The sequence below is a fragment of the Macrosteles quadrilineatus genome, unplaced genomic scaffold (genome assembly GCF_028750875.1).
Source record: "Macrosteles quadrilineatus isolate MER2022 unplaced genomic scaffold, UCM_ALF_1.0 Scaffold_8__2_contigs__length_117827958, whole genome shotgun sequence".
In the NCBI taxonomy this organism is placed as follows: Eukaryota; Metazoa; Arthropoda; class Insecta; order Hemiptera; family Cicadellidae; genus Macrosteles; species Macrosteles quadrilineatus.
The window spans coordinates 89,342,747-89,362,248 of record NW_026542601.1 but is presented as its reverse complement, the minus strand read 5'-3'; the positions used below and the strand labels follow the sequence as shown (position 1 = coordinate 89,362,248).

Here is a 19,502-nt window from a genome sequence, read left to right as displayed (position 1 = left end):
CCGGAGGCGAGTTAGCGTAGCGAACGAGCTAACCTGAAGGCAAGTGACCGCAGCGAACGAGCTCCAACCTAAAGGTGAGTGAGCGTAGCGACCGAACTTCAACCAGGACGTGATTGAGCCATGCGCACAAGCTCATCTTGAAAATTAAGAAGTTAAACGGGGCAAAGCCCCGGGGTACAGCTAGTATATATATAATATGTGTGGGTGTGTCCGTTAGCACGATAACTCAAGCTAAAATAAAATTTCATCTGATTTTGATTAAATTTGGTACAAACGTGTGTAAACCTACGTTTATTCTAACAAGTTTGTGAACCAGCATGATCGGACCATGGGAACGGGGTTTTATAGGGTGAAAATAGGTTTTTCTCATTTTTCAACTTAAAAAAAAAATTTCAATTTCTCTTTAGACAATTCTATAGAGCTTAAAAAACAAATAATTTAGTACATTAAAATGTTTTTGAATGGATATTCGTTGTGGATAAAATGCAAAAAATTGTAAATTTAAAATTCCCATGTTGTTCTTAATGAGAATAAGTAAACTGTTGTAGTTTGCTTGTTTATGTATATAGTTTTATCAAACTTGGAGAATCTATTTCTTTTATACTAAGCTATTAATGTTATACTAAAAAACACACTTTATTACCCTCCCTGTAGCAGCAAACCTAGGCAATTATTATACCTAATGTTATTTAAATAGATTTCATTGAAAATCAAATCAGGCAAATGGAAATTCGCTTAGTCTGCAGGTTTGCTGCAGGGGTACAGTATTTATAATTTATTTTGTTGTTTGTTATGTAACTAAGAGAGGCTACTGTACATAGTTCAACCAAACAATTATCTCATTTACTTAAAAAAACAAATATAGTAAATGCAACTATTTACCATAATCTGCGTTCTTGTCGTTACTGGAAGCCTTGTACTTGTACTTGAAGGAATCATCTGTCGGAGGGATTTTCTTGTTCTGCAGTTCAGTGATTGAGTGAACATCCAAACTCAAAGTGTCTTCAGCACCAGCAGACTTGCCTTGACTTAAAATCTGAAAACAAATTATTATCATTGTTATATCACCTAACCTAGTTAATCCTAGTTGGGGAGCAAGCTGGTCTAGTGGTACAGCTCGGGACTTCGGAGCCCGAGGGCCCTGGTTAAAATAAAAATGCTTATTCACCAATGGATTTTATGTATATGTTAATGCCACGACCCTCTAGGACTAGCCTGAAGTAATGTGTAAAACAGTACTGGCTAGGACCTAGCGTCCTAGGATGTGATGGTGGGACATAAAAAGCCTAGCTGATCAAATTATTTTTACAATTGCATATACAACCACATAAAAACTGTGTAATAATAAACAAAATTAAAAACAAATTTTGTTATAAAAAAACACTAGCATACCTGGGCTTTTTTCTTGGCTTCTTCATACCCATGCATATCAATGGCCATTCCTCTTTCTTCTGCCATCAGTTGGGTAAGATCGACAGGAAACCCATATGTGTCATATAGTCTCCATGCGACATCACCTGAAATGAATAGGCAATTAGAGTGTTTTGTCTTATGCCTAACTGGTTATTGGTTTTAACACATTCGCTGCGGCACGTCAAAGGGCGGGCGAATCCCCAGCGCGGCGCAGCCATGGGCGCAGCTCTCAGCGTCGAACAAACCCGATTGCCGCGTGTGATTGGCTTTCCAATTTCGGTCTGACAAATAGCAAAGAACGTGCGGGGATGTCCTGCTTTACAACGAGAGTCGACGTAGTTCGCTAAACACCCACAGATAGCAGCACTGCTTGGAACGTAATACATAAAAAAGTCCAAACACGACTAAACACAAGCGCAAACTAACATAAAGGCAAGCGCGAACTTAAAAATCCACAAAAAATCGGAGCGCGCCCGAACTAAGGAGTGGCGGCAAAAACAGATTTCTATTGTATTTACAGACCAGCAAGTAGTAACGTTCTCCGTCAAACACTAGACTCATACTGGCTGCTTTTGTTCCGCCAATTCATTCAAAAATTCAGCCGCGAGCGCCACCAACTGGAGCGGCAGATCTGCAAGCTGCGGTAATGACGTAATACTACAGTATGTCCCCCAAGGGCTGACAGAGTTTCAATTCCCTAGTTTGAAAACGGGGACAACTGTAACACCATTTGCTTAACCTTACACAAGGACGTCTTAGGACGTCCTCCGCTATTTCTTAATAGGGTTGAGGACGTCTTAAGCGGGCAATGTGTTAAAAACCTCAATATCTATTTAAATTAACCTTTGCTGAAGGACTGGATTTTGTTTATTTCTAAAGGACTATTTTGTCTTAGTATTTAAATTTATAGTCATATGTTGAATAGGTTAAAATGTAAATGAAGTTTAGTTTGTTGTTTTGTTTTGCATTGAACACAAGCTCATTTTTCTTCTGTTAACATTTATCTAGCATTTTGTCATTTCTAGGGTTACTGAGATACTCTAGAAATTATATGGATCCCCTATTATTTCAATGAGGGTTTACTGTTATATATAACAAGCAGAAAAAGTAAACAGGTCAACTAGTTGTGTCTCTTACGCTAGACCTTTACGTCCAGACTTTCCTATGGACCGATAGATCCCCAAACGTAGGTTTAACTCACCAGGTATCACTTTCGTGCCTGTCAGTTTACTAATAGTGTTGTAGAGAAGATTTCTCCCTCGATTCAGAGTTTTCAAAAACTGTTCTTCCTCCTCGTTAATGATGTCAACTATAGTCTGTGGATCTTTTTGGATCTGAAATAAATTTCAACACGTTACAAAATTATTTAAAATGAGTAGATATTGAAATTATGGTTTACCGTACTTTTGTAAAATATAAAATAAAGTTACTAGAAATTAAGTCAGTGTTACCTCAGGAAATGTGTCCCCGAGTATATCCACCACGGTGTGTACCAGTGAAGCAAACATTCCTGGCTTAGCATTCAACTTCTCAGTGCCGTAGCGAACAGCTCTTCTCAAAATGCGTCTCAGTACATACCTTTAACAATCATTTAACCTGAATGTCTTTTTAGCCTAAATTATTGAAAAAAAATGACAATGAGAGTTGTATGTCTCAGATTATAAAGAAATTAGCTAAGAACCATATTATTGTTAGAAGGATTGTTTGAAGAGTTTTTTGTAGATTGTTAAGTTTTAGAAATTAAAAGATACTTCATTATTGTTTTAAAGTAAAAAATAAACATTACCCTCGGCCAGTGGCGTCAGGCCGTCCGCCATCGGCTAGTGCAATGGTCAATGTCCTGGCATGATCGGCTAATACTCTGTACGCCATGTCTACACCGTCTTTATCTTCTGCTCCCACCTTGCCAGTGTACGGACGAGCTTGTGTAGCCTGTCACATAAATCAGTTTATTAAAAAATAAAACATCACATCTGTCAAATTTGTTTGAAGACATCGGGATCGGACTCTTGCCCCAACAAACAACAGCCTGAACAACTGGAAGTTGGCACAAAAATAAAAGGTACCTTTTAAAACTCCACATAATTATATCTGTATTAAACTCCATTCAAAAAGTTTAGCCGGTTTTATCGGATGAAATGATGAAATCCATCCTCTCCACTCAATCATCCCACCATTAAAATAATAGCTCAACAGCTGAGGTTTGCCAAAACGTCGCTGCTACATATTAATGAGCAAAAAAGTGGTGAGGAAACTTCCCCTCAAATAGCCTAAATTTTGTGAATGGAATATAGTAAGTACCTACTAAACTTTACCAAGCAGCATGAAGTACAACAATAACAACAAATAATATTAGTGGATTGATGTTAAAACATGTATGTATTGAGGTTACATGATTTACCAGTAATCTTTCAATTTAATTCACAGAAAAAGTACAATAATTCAAGAATTGATGCACCCTAAAGCCCAAAATCAGCCTAATTATTAATTATGTTAAGGCTTGGAATCAGGGGTTTTCTCTCAGCCAAGTTAGTACTTTGTCAACAGTTTTCAATCCAATTTACCTTTTGGATAGCATCAAAGATGGGTACAAATATATCCGTGTCATAGTTGGATCTTTTGTCCTGTATTACAGAGACCAGTCTTTCCAATCCCAATCCACAATCAATGTGCTTCTTTGGTAGAAGACGCAAACTCCCATCATTCTCTCTGAAAATTTGGCAAAAATATATGAATAAAAACCAGCTGTGATCGCATATCAGTGCCGCAATGACGTTCAAGTGCTACCTTTCTAAATATTATTACAAATTTCAGATGTTGGCTTAAGAAATATTTTGTTTAAAAACTCAAGATTTTACTCGGTTTTGAAATAAGATTGTTGCAAAGTTATTGTTGCTAGTATCTCATTGTTTAAGTATGGTACAGTATAGAGCCAATGATTATCTTATCTAGGACCAAGGAAAGCTCAGAGAGTTAAAAAGTGGATCAGATTTAATTGAAAACAAATACTAAATTTTTGTTATATGCTTAGAAAAACAACTTGGTATAGGCATTTGTTAAGGATGACTTAGACTTGATTTTATAGCTTGAATTTTATTGTTGAAGGCTATACAAAAATAAAAAACCCAAACAACAAAACAATCCCTAAAATAGCAAAATTGTGTATTTGCTCAATGCCTTGTACTGAGATACTTTTAAAGCACTCTAATTGTTACATTGAAACAGCTGAAATCTTTATTTATAAAAGAGGAAGTTTGTATATATATATCTAATATATAAAATTCTCGTGTCACAGCGTTTGTCTGCAAACTCCTCTGGAACGACTTCACCGATCGTTATGAAATTTGGTGTGCAAATTCTGTCGGTACGCGAATCGGACGTAAACTATTTCCCGTTGGAAATTCTTAAAAGGGCTCCGCCCCAGTGGCTCTGGAGTTTCCCATGTTAACCTTATGAGAAATGGAATTAATGAATCTTAACAGCTGTTTCAATTAAACAAGTTGGTTCTGTTCTATGATGTTCAATAGCATTAAGCTAACCTGAAGGCAAGTGAGCGCAGCGAACGAGCTCCAACCTAAAGGTGAGTGAGCGTAGCGAACGAGCTCCAACCCAAAGGTGAGTGAGCGCAGCGAACGAACTTCAACCAGGACGTGATTGAGCGATGCGAACGAGCTTACCTGAAGGCAAGTGAGCGCAGCGAACGAGCTTACCTGAAGGCAAGTGAGCGCAGCGAACGAGCTCCAGCCTGAAGGTGAGTGAGCGTAGCGAACGAGCTCCAACCCAAAGGTGAGTGAGCGTAGCGAACGAACTTCAACCAGGACGTGATTGAGCGATGCGAACGAGATCATCTTGAAAATTAAACGTAACGGTACTTTCTTTCCATCGGTCTGTCTTAGGGGAAACCTATAACTTAGGCGATACGAAGTTCGCCGGGTCAGCTAGTATATATATATTAATGTTAAGGACTCCGAAACCGCTTGACAGATTGTAATGAAACTTTCAGGCATTATTAAGCATTATTCAAGGATGGTTTGTGTGAAGTTTAGTGCAGATCCGTTAAAAGGGCTCCACCCCAGTGGCTCTGGGGTTTCCCATATTAACCTTAGTATCTGGGGACCAAGCTTTGTTCAGGGGAAATCATTAGTTTACTCTGAAAGCAGTTTAGTATTGCAGATACATTAATCCATCTACATAAAATTTGAACGAATAGTGTTTTTGGCCTCTGTGGACATCAAAATGGAAAAGTAAATCGGTCCCGGGCCCAGGTCTTACCATGAGACCTACGGTAACAGCTACTTCCCTATAGGGAAATTCGCTAAGAGCAGGTGAAGAACGCAAGCAAAAAGTATGACCAAACTCATCCTGAAAGACATTCGCCAAAGATTCAATAGATGGTGAAAAATCAATCAGTAATGACATATAATACGAAAATAGACTATGAAGGAAATCGCTTGGTGGCGATAGGTACCATTACGTTCAAATGTATGTACTGCGAGACCTTAAAATGGAAAGAAGAAACACAGGGCAGGTGCTGCAATGGTGTTTAACACGTTCGAGCGACGCACATTTGCGTCGGTCGGGTCACTCCTACAGACCAAAAGGAATGATCATGACGTTGCTTACAGACCAAGTGATATAGGAATAACATTACCGACAGACCAAAAGAGAAATATCGTTTAAATGGACTAATTGACTTCATATTAACCTTAAGTGAATTAGTAAGCAATAAATATTGTAATTATTTATCGTTTTGAGCAAATTTTAAAACGCCGCATATATGCGTCGGTTAGTCTATTTAATGAAATCCAGTTAAAAAGATTACATTTTCGTTTCAATAGACCAGGCGACGCACGTAAGCGTCGTTGTAAATTTGGTTGTTTCAAGCTTTTACACAAACAAATAAAGAAACTCCACTAAACACTAGCCAAAACTGCAAAGATATAACGTTTACACCTGTTCTGTGATGTCGCGGAATACACAATGTAAACAACAATGTTGCCAACTGTTGTGTGACGTAACCAATCGTCATATCCACAGACCAAGCGACGCACATTTGCGGCAGATATCCCTCTAGACCGATACGATAAAATCAGGGCTTTCAAAAAGACCGTTGCTAAGAAATACGCTGATTATTAACATTGAACACCGACGCAACTGTGCGTCGTCAGTCTATTTCAATGTGACCAGCTGACGCAAATATGCGTCGGTGGTCTATTGTGAGAAACTAGTCGACGCACAATTGCGTCGCTGGTCTATGCGAACGTAAATTCCATATAATTGTGGTAGCGAACGTGTTAAGTGCCGCTACTACCTTTGCAGCAACTACCTGAACTTTTATGCAGTCTGGTCATGGGCAAACACCCTGAACATACACACTTTATGGACCGGGTGAGACACTATAATAGCTGCTTTAATATGACATCGTTTGGAGCAAAACATGTCGTAGTTGAGTTGTAGACTGAAGGTTGTTGGCACTTAAACACTAATTTATTAAAAATTTCAACCAATTTGAAAGTTTCCATAGCAAAGCACGGCCACTAGTAGGTCTATAAACGTAAATTACTTCCCTATGTATAAATTCCTTGAAAGAAGAAAAAAATTACACATTCAGGTAATGGACGTTTTATACTACCAACGGTTAAATAACCTACTCTTTTCTATTTTACACATGTTGGGAGTTAAATTGCTTAAAGGAATTTACTTCATTATACATCATAATTTTAACCAATCATACCTATTGAACTGAATGAACACGAGGTTCCAGATCTCCAGAACATCCGGGTCATCTTGGTTGACAAGTTCTGGAACATCTCTGCCTCCAATCCTGTCATAGTGGAGCTCAGAGCACGGGCCACAGGGACCTGTCTCGCCCATCTCCCAGAAGTTGTCCTTCATGCTCCCAGGAATCACGTGGCTTGGGGGAATACTGGGAAACAATATTGATTCATCAAATAGGATGTTTTTTAATTACTTAATTGAACCACTTGACCTTTCTATACCCTTATCAGTTTTATACCGTTTTTTGCACATGGAGACTAATGTCAGGTCACAAAACAGTTAGAAAACTACAATTAATTAACTATAAAACCAATATACCGTACTACTGTAGTATTACAAACATGTTTTTTAATGCTCTGATAACACATAACACAAGCTCCTAAGTTGATTGAATAAATTTAGCAGACTCCAGTACCCCAAAATAATTTACAGAAATTGCTTATCCCTGAGGTAACATCCATTATGGGACCAGAGCACTGGATACATTCTTACTCCATTCTACACTCATTCTTTATTCATATTTGTAAAACACACCATGTAAATCCCCATCTTAATTATTGGTAACGATAGTACTGGAGGGTTAAAAGGTTCAATACGGAATCTATAGATTCTGCACGTTAGATGCACACACCTTGATTTGCTCAGTTTATTAAAATCATGTCCAATATCAAGAAGTATATTAATATAGTAAAATTCAAATACAGCATCCTCTCTCAATTAATTGGAAAACAATTAAATTTTTGATTTTAGGGTAGGCCTATAATAAAATGTGTTATATATTATCTTGAGCCACACCCATTGCCACCGAGCAAATGTTTAACATGACTTACCCCAAATTAAGCCAGATTTGCTTGCATTCATCATCAGGCTCGAGGCCCGCAGCTTTGCTTCCACCAAAGTAAGTTACATAGAGACGATCACCTGGCAGTTTAAAAACCTCTGTCAGCAGCTCCCAAGCCCAAGCACAAATTTCTTTCTGCAAAATAGAAACGTTTACACTTTTTTAAACCTTTTAAATTTAGTTTAACTTTTAGTTTAAACTAAAAAAGTGAAATATATATTGGTGTATAATTTTTCTTATAAGTTTAATAGGAAAAACAAAACAAAATTATTGTATTTTTAAGGACAGTCTTAGTAATACCATAGATGGACTAACCAACAAAAGCATAATTCTCATCCCATTGTAAAATTTGAAGCTGGTTTTTTTGTCTAGTTCATGTTGGTGACACTGGGCGCTAGTGTTGACAAAATGTTGATCCTTATATTGAGTTAATTATAATCAATTATACATTGAGTTAATTATAATCAATTATATATTGAGTTAATATAATGATTTGTGCTTTACTGTTTGATTATATAACTAGGGGGCGAGTTATTGTTTGTGACCAGGTTGTTTTGTTTGGTAAAACGAGGCTTTAAGTTAAATAACTGATATAAAAAGTTACAAATTGGACGGACGGAACTAACAATAAAATTGTCTTCAGCTGATCCATAAGGATGACAAATCTACCAAGGGAGTATGTTTCATCCATGGGTCATACGTTCAAATTAAGTAATTTAGTTTAATGACAAAAGTTGACAGTTGTTCTGGAAAGTTGGTGTATGGTACTAGAGAAATGCTTGGGCTTACAGTACGGTCCACGAGAGTCTGCAGTTGAGGGGGGAGCTTATTTACCATGTGACTTTGAAGGAGCCAAGGAGGACCACACGTCACACGTTGTTGTCAAATCTAATAATTCCAGCTGATTTGAAAATACTGTTTAGTATGTTTTTAATTATTGATCAAAATTAGTAAACGGGCAATGTTGCAACGTCGCGCTAGTCCAGTCTTGCTCCGCCAACTGCAGACTCTCGTGACCAATAGTATAGTAAAGCTTATTTACCTTGAAGTAGTCTCCAAAAGACCAGTTGCCCATCATCTCAAAAAACGTGTGATGATAAACATCCTTGCCCACATCATCCAGGTCATTGTGTTTTCCTCCAGCTCGGATACACTTCTGAGTGTTGACGGCTCGAACCAACTTGGCCATGTCAGTCGATGGATCCACAGTACCCAGAAAGATTGGTTTGTACTGCAAAGGATACAGAAAAGTAAGGGGTTTCATGAAGTTAAAAGGCAGTGTTGAAAATGACTGTCTCTAGATGATTATTTATGTATTAATTTAATTCATCAGATGTTTTATTTGTTTACATTTTGCAGTTAGTGTTTTCCTTTTGATTTGATTGTTAGAGTTGGTCTTGAATAGTTATGTCTGATTAAAATTGAAGTTCTTTTTGTACTATGTTTTCTTGAGATTATTTAAAAGTATACCCCTTTTAGAAGAATCAGTATCGCGTTTTAACATTTGGCGACCGTGACAGGACAGTAAGATGATGAGTGAAACTGATGTTAGGGAATTTAATAAGAACAAGAAACATAGAACTGTTGTTAGGGCAAACTTTTCAAGACTAGTGAACCATTTAAAGGATGAACTCACACAGGAAACGGTTCACTTAGATGAATTGAAAGGTAGGTTTCAAACTGTAAGTATCATTTATGAAGAGTTAAAGAATTTAGACACAAAGATATCTGACCATTTATTTCAATTTGAGGAAAGTGAAGCAATTCTTGAAGAAGAAGTGTCTAAAGCGTATAGTTATTTGGAAACCTACAATCAAGTAAATGTTTTGGTGCAAAGTAAGTTGAGTGAGTCTAGAGATTATGATTTTGTCAGTAGTAATTCAGCTAAGAGTGGAAGTTCAAATTTAAAGACTAAGCTTAGACTTCCCAAGATTGAACTAGTACAATTTAGTGGGAATCTTAAAGAATGGCTTCCTTTTTGGGGAATTTTTAAGAGGATAGATGAAGATCCCTCTATTGATGATGTTGATAAGTTCCACTATTTAGTTCAGGCCACTGTTCCAAATTCTAAAGCGAGACAAATTGTAGATAGCTATCCTGCTACATCAGAGAATTATAGAGATGCTATTCAGAGTTTAAAAAGTCGTTTTGGTAGGGATGATCTTTTGATAGAAGTCTATGTTAGAGAACTTTTAAAGCTGCTACTCAATAACTTGAGCCAAAAGGTAGCGATTTCGACTTTATTTGACAAATTAGAATGTCAAATCAGAGCTCTTGACACATTAGGAGTAACTACTGATAAATGTGCGGCTATTCTTTACCCATTAGTTGAGTCGTGTTTGCCAGAGGATCTTTTAAGGGCGTGGCAACGTCATTCCGACTTTGATCCAGAAGCTGATTTGAAGAATAGACTCGATGCGCTTTTGAAGTTTCTGCGAATTGAAGTAACAAATGAGGAAAGAATTTCACTTGCTACCTCAGGTTTTGGGGACTCGAAGAGACAATTGGGTAAGTCATCCAAACCATTCTTAAGTAACAAAACAGAATCAATTCCCACTACAACCGGTCTTGTCAACCAAAAGGTCAATAAAACCCCTATGAAATGTGTTTTTTGTGGTGCAAAACATTTGACGGAAAACTGTAAGAGCCATAGTAATCTGACACATTTAGAAAAGGTAAACCTATTGTCAAGTAAGAGATGTTGTTATCGTTGCACAAAGTATGGCCATATCAGTAAGAAGTGTCATGTTCGATTAAACTGCTCTCTTTGCAATGGCCGACATGCAACAGTAATGTGTAACAAGTCTCAAGATAAATCTGATGTAAATAATGTTAATGATAACACTTTAGTACCTTGTGAAAGTAATTTAGCTAATAATGCATACACTGAAGTATTTTTACAAACTGCACGTGTGAATATTAGAGGAGGTAATAAAGAACGAGCAGCACGTGTCATTTTTGACTCTGGTTCTCAAAGGTCCTACATTTTGAAGAAAACTGCAGAAGAAATGGGGTATGTATCATTTGGAAAGGAAACCCTTAATCATGCATTGTTTGGTGGATCAGTAACAAATGCTGTAAAACACAATCGACATAAAGTAAGGTTAAGTGATTTGGGTAACAATTACTATTGCAACTTTGAAGTTTTGGATCAAGATGTGATATGTAATGATGTTTCAACAATCAAAGCGGGTCCTTGGATTAATGAACTGCAGTCTTTTGGTATCAATGTTTCTGACACTGTAGAAGGGCCAATTGAAGTTTTGATTGGATCTGATATTGGTGGAAAGTTGTTTACAGGGAAACGTCATGTTTTGACAAATGATTTAGTTGCAATGGAAACCTTACTTGGTTGGGTGTTAATGGGGAAAGTAAAAGTAAAAGGAGTGACATGTAGATCAAGTGTAATGACTATAACATCTTTGTTAACACCTATTTCTGACAAGTGTAGTGTAGACATTCCTAATATAGAGGATCCTGTAACTGTCAGGATGGAATCTGAAATTAATAAGATATGTGATGAAGACGCTTTTGGATATGAATTTAAAAAGTCTATATCATCAAGTGTAGCAATTTTGAACTCAGAAAGTTCAAACGAAAAAGAAGTAGAAGAAGTGCAAGATAAAGAAAGTTCAAATGGAAAAGTTGTAAATAAAGTTAAATTTAGAAAACGAGGAAAGCAAATTAAGTTACCAAAAAGACTGAACTTTTATTACAATAATATGTGTTTTGAGTCTTTAAACAATGGAAACTTAAGACTCAAAAGGTGGGAGTATGTTGAAAATGACTGTCTCTAGATGATTATTTATGTATTAATTTAATTCATCAGATGTTTTATTTGTTTACATTGACTGTCTCTAGATGATTATTTATGTATTAATTTAATTCATCAGATGTTTTATTTGTTTACATTTTGCAGTTAGTGTTTTCCTTTTGATTTGATTGTTAGAGTTGGTCTTGAATAGTTATGTCTGATTAAAATTGAAGTTCTTTTTGTACTATGTTTTCTTGAGATTATTTAAAAAGTATACCCCTTTTAGAAGAATCAGTATCGCGTTTTAACAGGCAGCATGGAAAAAACAATTGAACATAATCCACATCTTCATTGCTCAAATAATTTGCTATTTTACCTGATTCATGCCAGCGTTAGTAAAGAGAATTGTTGGGTCATCCAAAGGTATTACAGACGATGAATGCCAGTAAATATGGTCTTTCTTATCCTTGAAGAAGTTGATATAGCCATTTCTAATTTCTTTTGCGGTCATTGACGTATTCATCTTTATCTGAAACCAAAATTAAATGACAATGGAGCTAGAGAGTATTTATTCAGTTGATAAGTGTTGGTATTGCAAATTAGGTAAATAAATTGGGGAGATCAGTACCAGTTACTATTACTAAAGTTGTTTATGCCTAAATGCCAATATTAAGTGTCAAAACCCCCCAATGACAGTTTGCAATACATTACACAAGATGTGTGGTATAATTTGCAATATAATAAAATCTATTTAATAACAGTGAAATCATAAAAAATGTTATTAATATGGAAAACACATTCCGGTAGATTTTGACATCAAAGTTAGCCCATATTATATAAACTGAGGATAACCAATAAATTAGTGTATGAAAATAGGTTCATACCAATACTTGTGTATAACAACTAAGTTATTTTTAATAAGCAAAACCGCCCACAATCTGGCTTCTATAGGCCTAAGTCAAATTGGGCTGATTTAATCCTGACCTAATTTGATACGAGGGTAGTTTTTTAAGTAAGAGGCGTTTCTGCGTATAACTTCTTATTTGGCTTGTACGCCGCCAGGAGACTCCTCGCTATTTAATGGCATCTTTTGCAAACAGAACGGTAGGCTACCGTACCATTTTCAGCACTCTAGCTGATTCAAATTATTGAATCTCCCGCCACATGTGAGATGAGATTAGTGAAATTTTTTTACGGCACAAAACAAGGGCTTCATACATTCACCACGGGACGACTGGTCCTAATGGACTGATAGAGGGTAAAGAGCAGAAATGGGGTAGGCCTAACCTAAGGGAGTTAGACCTAGGGCCATAAGTTAACCTTCAGTCATCTGGTGATGTACGTTGGCATCAGATGTGTTTCTTATTGTCAAAAACGTATCATTGACCTTATCTTGCATGCGGCGGAAGAATCAATAATTTTAAATTTTGTTTAACACACAACAAAGCTTAATGTCAGCTACAGAGCCTGAAAATGGTGACATTCTGTTCACAAATGATGCCAGTAAGCAGTGAGTAGCTTCGTTGCAACTATGGAGCTATGCGCAAAAACGGCCCTTGCTCAAAAAGGACCATTGTAGACTAGATGTTTATTTATACCTATATTTACAGGGTAAACACAATTTTAATATGAGATTACTCGTTGTTTGTGCCAACAGATATGGAAGTGTACCTATGTGAGAGTTAACACAAGCCTCTCTTGGCTAAAATATTATGTTAAGTCATCACTAAAATTAATTAGATTGAATAAGGCACTAAACAAAAGCTAATTTTATATTTTTTAGCTGTAATACTTAGTTGGAGATTATTAACTAGCCTACCTGTTGAAAAAATATAAATGACAACAGAAGAAAATAATGTAAGGCTGGTTTGAGTTGATTCCAATTCATGACGTTAACATTTATTCCAAACTGAATTGTACCAAAATATTTAGGCAACTAAATATATATTTTATAGCATGGAGACTTCTACAACTTCAGCTGAAGAATTGATCGGATTTGGTTAGCCTATAATTATTAAAACTTAGACCTAATGAAAGCATTTAATCATGATTGAATTAATGTTAATTTAAGTTATCAGATCAACAGAACTGATTAAAATCACGATATTTATACCTTATATCAAATTGCCATATGGACTTCACACTATGGACTAGAGGTGGTGCTGCAAATACTTACCTTATTCTTTCAGAAAGGACGTGAATTGATTTGAAACACTGATAGAATTAGCTGACTGTCAACAGATCAGATTACTTTACATCAGCGAATTCCAAAAGTCAGTAACAAAACCTTTCGCAATGCAATTTGACGTTGCTTGGATTGGAATAGGTTAACTTTATAACCTAAAAATTTAAGCAGACAACATTGAGAAATTGGAGAAATAAAAACAAATGGAACAGCTGGACGACACGTGTATGCATTTTCAGCATGGAGTTTCTCTAATGGCATTGAATTTGAATTTGAAAAGCAAAGAGTATACTGATTCTCCGCCCGGAAGTATTTTATACAATAGTATGAATTTCCCGTTACATCCTGTTCAGAGTTTAAACTTGTTTGTAAACAATTTTATCAAACATAGTAAACTCCTATTTTTATAATAGTTTCAAATACATTTAAAAAATACGTTTAAAGCGTTTTTAGAACGTTATATGTGACGTGTGGTACGTAAACAATAACCAAAATACATAAAAACGGAAAAATATAAAAAACCACATTAATAATTTACAATAAATTATATTATTTGAAATATTGATAAATAACACTTTAAGTGGCTTTTATTTGTAACTCCTTTTTTATACATGTTCGTAAATATACACTAAACACGGTAAAAGAGAGTTCTAAAATTAGTTCAATAGTCATTTATGTTATTGCTACACGAAGGTAAGTTGTTATATTCTTTTGGGTCTATGGACATTAAACGTGTAGGGTTTAGAAAGGTTTAAACTTTTAAATCACTGTTTTCAATTCTTATCTCATCTTTTCAAATTAAGTCATAGAGTTGCTGAGCTTTTGAACATACAAACAATCAGTAACACTTATAGAAGTCTATGGTACATTTTCTTCACGTTGCAAAGCACGGTTATAGCAGCTTGTCTAATACAAAATCTATATCGGAAGGCATGGGCCACAAGAATATCGATGGCGTAATTTTATTGGCGGGGGCGACTAGAATGAATGGCTAGTTAAGAAAAAAATCTGACAATGATTACTGATGTTAAATTAAAAAGGTTTAAATACTTGCTATTAAGCAATCCATTTAATTGCAGTTGCAACTAGTTTCGACTCCTATGTGGAGTCATCATCAGGCGGTACAAGGACTTCTTCTTTCTTCATATGAAGAGCGTCATATTTAACAAGTAAAAATAAATAAACATTTACACACGACACAAAACACGTTACGGACACGAAACATTTACTGATCAGTTACGACAACAGACGACGCTAACCCGACGGAGTTTATGCAGTCTGGACTTAAACTCCGTCGGGTTAGCGTCGTCTGTTGTCGTAACTGATCAGTAAATGTTTCGTGTCCGTAACGTGTTTTGTGTCGTGTGTAAATGTTTATTTATTTTTACTTGTTAAATATGACGCTCTTCATATGAAGAAAGAAGAAGTCCTTGTACCGCCTGATGATGACTCCACATAGGAGTCGAAACTAGTTGCAACTGCAATTAAATGGATTGCTTAATAGCAGGTATTTAAACCTTTTTAATATTATTTGACAATCCGGAGGCTACATCCACAATGATGTTAAATTAGACCTTTTTGGTAAAAAAAGTTTTCTGACAATTGTATCTCAGTAGTATAGCAGTTTACTTGTTTAATTACGTTTTAATACATGCATATTTTATTTGAAATCATTATTACATATTATAAAAATAACTATTCAAGTAACTATAACTTTTTAATCATATTTCTTATCATATTTATTTGCTTAAACCAAACCAATTAACAAATCGACCAATTATATTTACCTACTCTGCTAGAGTTTGTTCTTGGGCCAATAAAATTGTTCTTAGGTTTACTGGTAGATGTTATCCCTTTAAGACCCCTGTTATCCCTCTCTTGATCTGGAATTTAATAATAAACCAATTAATTGCTACCATCGACTGCCTAATTATTTTTAGATTTATGGTACTAGAGTATACCAATACAGTACACCAATATGGATAATAGCATTACTGCTGGATACGCACACTCTGGTGTATTGTTTAATGTTCTCTTTTCATAACAAATCAAATGGCTTAATAAAAAGCCTAAAAATAAAGAAAATATTGACAAATACATCTCATATTTTGATGCCAAACATATTATTTATATGAAAAATGTTTCAGCGCAATTTTTTTTATAAATACATGTTTATAAGCAATTAAAGACCAAATTCAATAAACGAACGTTAAATAATTGTGTTTTTTTTTACATTAAATGTGATTTTGAACGGATATAATATGGGTTTGAACTTTTTTTACCTCTGGAGACATCTAAACAAACATCGGAAATTCACTAAATATATACCCTATATGGGAAATTTAATGATTCCCAATAAGGCCTGTGCAGCTCTGCACACCGAACGCGGGAAGTTGGGTGCGACGCGAATTTTTTAGTTCCTAGAAATTTAGTCGCGTGAACTGTTCGGCGCGGGATTGTATAGGTAGCGCGCAGACAGCGCGGGATGTTTCACGGCTAAACCGAACCATAGATAAAACGCCCGAACTGAGTTGGTTAGGCGACAGTGTTGTGGTCAGTTACTCAGTTGTGCTTATCTTCTCATCGTTTGTCGCTCGCCATGTCATCTGATGAAGAAGACGCGATCCCGCCCGAATAGAATGCCCGAACGATTCGTGTTGGTGTTTGCTCTCTCATATCCCACCATTGTTGTACAGTCCTGCACGAGAACTTCCTATAACTAAATCCAAGTCGCTCCCGCTTTCCTAGTTCAGTGTGTTCGGGTCTACAATAATATATATTTTTATACTAACTAATGACTTTAATAAACTTTACCTTTTCCAGAATTTTCAGCAAATAAGAATGCGTCTTGTGCAGATTCAGCTTTATCGTGGATGGAAGATGGTTTTGCCTTTAAATTTCCTATACTATTATTTAAGTTAAGACGGCTGTTAAATCTTCCTCCTGATTTTTCTAAATTACTTTTGTTGGTGTCACTGACTACACCAATAGATCTGCAGTCTGGTCCTGTTGTAACATGATGAATATACACCCGAAGATTAAAGGTTTTGGTTTGGGTTCGAGTTATAATGTATAAATGGTAAATATTTTTATTTTTTTAGATTTCCTACATAACTATTGTATTTAGGATTGACTAATTGTCCTCTCCTTGCTTCGCAATGGGGCAAGTTAAGAGAATAATGAGGGTTTCTACATCCACTGAAAAAACAGATTTACATTCACCATGGATTATAAACGTGCCTAAACCACAATCTTACTAGTTGTGAATTTATTGCAAATCTGTTGTATATTTGCATTAAGATGTGGGACAGAATAAAAACTTATAGCTTTGTTGTTCTGCCCGTGCCTCACCACGAGGAGAGAACGCGGAGAGCATTTAGCGATTCTTCCCTGCCTAGTCCAATGCACACTGCTGGTTGATATTCTTTACACTTATTCTTTATGTAAATCAATTTGATCAATGTCCAAGTCACAAGGAAAAATACTCTACTCTTGATGCAACTTAGTACCTAAAATCAAAAGGTTAACTCAAGGAAAAGCAAACAAACAAACTAAATAAAAAACAAATTGAACAGCTGGTGTATCTTCAATGTTGTAAATGTAATTAAATACAGTCCTCTAATTGATGTTCCTGCCCGTTCGTAGGAGTGGGTTTTTTTGTCTATGGCTTAATCAAGCATGTTTTGTTCTTTTAGTGTGGCCTTGGCTTATTCGATAAACTAATATTTTTGGGGAAGTTTCACAGCAAAACATTTCATTCAAAAGTATGCGATTGATAGATGTGCGGCTTATGGTTAGTCACCGTTCTGTTCCTCATACACAGTTACTAGATAGTAAGTAGTTAATTAGTTTGATGTAGAGTTGATCCATTCCTTCAATATGTTATTGAAAATGACGTTGTTGGCCCGAATCCTATACTAATAGCATTGAACATATGTTTTAGCAGTTCCATTTAACCAATGTTAAATAATGTTTATTTTCGGGCCAAAAACGTCATTTGTTGATGTTTATGATCCATACCGGTATTTTTCTAGTAATCGTGATTGTTAGTGAATCAGTGTTTGTATAACGTACCTAATAGTTCATTATGAATGAATCATATGCACTGTAGATTAATAAAACCATAAGATTGGTCATAAATCTTCAATTTTTTAATGAAAATTAAAGTTCTTAGTTAAGTTTTACATAATTACCTTTCTTTGAACTTCTTTGCACTGCAGTTAAATTATGATGACATTTACGTTCAAAAGGTTTGTGGATAGTTAAATTTTCATGTTTGAATAGACTGTTTTTCATAGTTGTGATATTGCCTGGAGGAAAACCTCTGCATTACAATAAGCTTGTGCCTGATTTGGCTCATTATTTTACAATAGAACATAAACAATATATCATAGCCAGATAGATTATATCATTGACTAAATATTGAGTATAGGATGTATTATATTATTGGGATGTAATATGGAGTATTGTCAGTGAATGGGATGGCAATTTTCTTATGGAAAACTAAACAGTAATATTGTTGGTCTATTGTTAGTTTTAGAACACAACTCTTATACAATAACATTAAACCTGCATTTGATATAAATTTAAACTCCTTACATGAAACTGTAATATATACATATTTCATATATATATATATATGAAAAACAGAATAATAGGGCTACTATTTATAAAGGAAGATTAAACATTAATAAACGTAGTACCTAAGTAAAAATTGTTTATTAAGATAATTACTGACTATAGGTTCGGCTCTCAGGCCATTTTCAAAGTCATGTAGAGCCGAAACTATATAGTTAGTAAATATTAAATAATTTTTACTTAGGTATTAACATAGACTAACCAACACAAGTAGACTTCTCATCCCATTGTAAATTTTGAAGCTCGTTTTTTATGTCTAGTTCATGTACGCCACACTGGGCGCGACACTAGACGAAATTTAGTTTCTATTATTTTAGGGTTAATTTCTTGATTTGTGCTTTACTGTTTGGTTAAATAACTAGGGGACAATTTATTGTTTATGATTAGATCATATTATTTGGTTAAACGAGGTTTTAAATGACTGTATTAACGGGAAACAAATTGTAAACAAAACACGACCTCTAACATAAACCGTACAGAACTAACAATAAAATTGTCTTCAGCTGTTCCATTAGGATGAGAAATCTACTAAGGGAGTATGTTTTATCTATGGTATTAAGTTTATTAATGTTTAATCTTCCTTTATATATACTACTAGTGTATGTAATTTTTTTTATTTTTAGTTTTTTAGCTGGCAAAATAACAGTAAATTTTAGATAACTCAAAATAAAACCAAATAAAGATAAGAAAATTTCTACATTTTCCCTACAATATATTTTACCATAGCATTCCTTTTGTTTTACACAGCTTTCTTCATAATAATATGGTGTTTTCAAGGGCATGGTATAAAAATCCATTTCAGTTGGAGTGTTTGAAGTAAAAAACAGTTGATGTGAGTTTAGCTCAGTACATGTAGGCATGTCCCCATAATGTGGCATTTTATTGTTAAAGAA

The 19,502-nt window shown here is 35.3% G+C and overlaps 1 protein-coding gene across 2 annotated transcripts in view; it reads right to left on the bottom strand.

Annotated features, from left to right (window-relative positions):
- LOC128999763 (alanine--tRNA ligase, cytoplasmic) overlaps nucleotides 1–15,781 on the bottom strand; it is a 28,657-nt gene extending 12,876 nt beyond the window's left edge. The window contains exons 1-11 of one of the 2 annotated variants that reach the window (XM_054426428.1): nucleotides 15,763–15,781; nucleotides 12,163–12,315; nucleotides 9,075–9,263; nucleotides 8,022–8,167; nucleotides 7,148–7,339; nucleotides 3,978–4,122; nucleotides 3,200–3,345; nucleotides 2,865–2,991; nucleotides 2,615–2,747; nucleotides 1,393–1,517; nucleotides 883–1,036 (exon numbers count right to left, since the gene is read on the bottom strand). In XM_054426428.1, coding sequence (XP_054282403.1) covers nucleotides 883–1,036; nucleotides 1,393–1,517; nucleotides 2,615–2,747; nucleotides 2,865–2,991; nucleotides 3,200–3,345; nucleotides 3,978–4,122; nucleotides 7,148–7,339; nucleotides 8,022–8,167; nucleotides 9,075–9,263; nucleotides 12,163–12,309 — 1,504 coding nt within the window. In that variant the 5' untranslated portion in view covers nucleotides 12,310–12,315; nucleotides 15,763–15,781. Of the gene's footprint in view, nucleotides 1–882; nucleotides 1,037–1,392; nucleotides 1,518–2,614; nucleotides 2,748–2,864; nucleotides 2,992–3,199; nucleotides 3,346–3,977; nucleotides 4,123–7,147; nucleotides 7,340–8,021; nucleotides 8,168–9,074; nucleotides 9,264–12,162; nucleotides 12,316–13,962; nucleotides 14,114–15,762 lie in introns of those variants that run through there. The other variant, XM_054426427.1, reaches the window with a different exon arrangement.
- Between the last annotated feature and the right edge of the window lie 3,721 nt (nucleotides 15,782–19,502).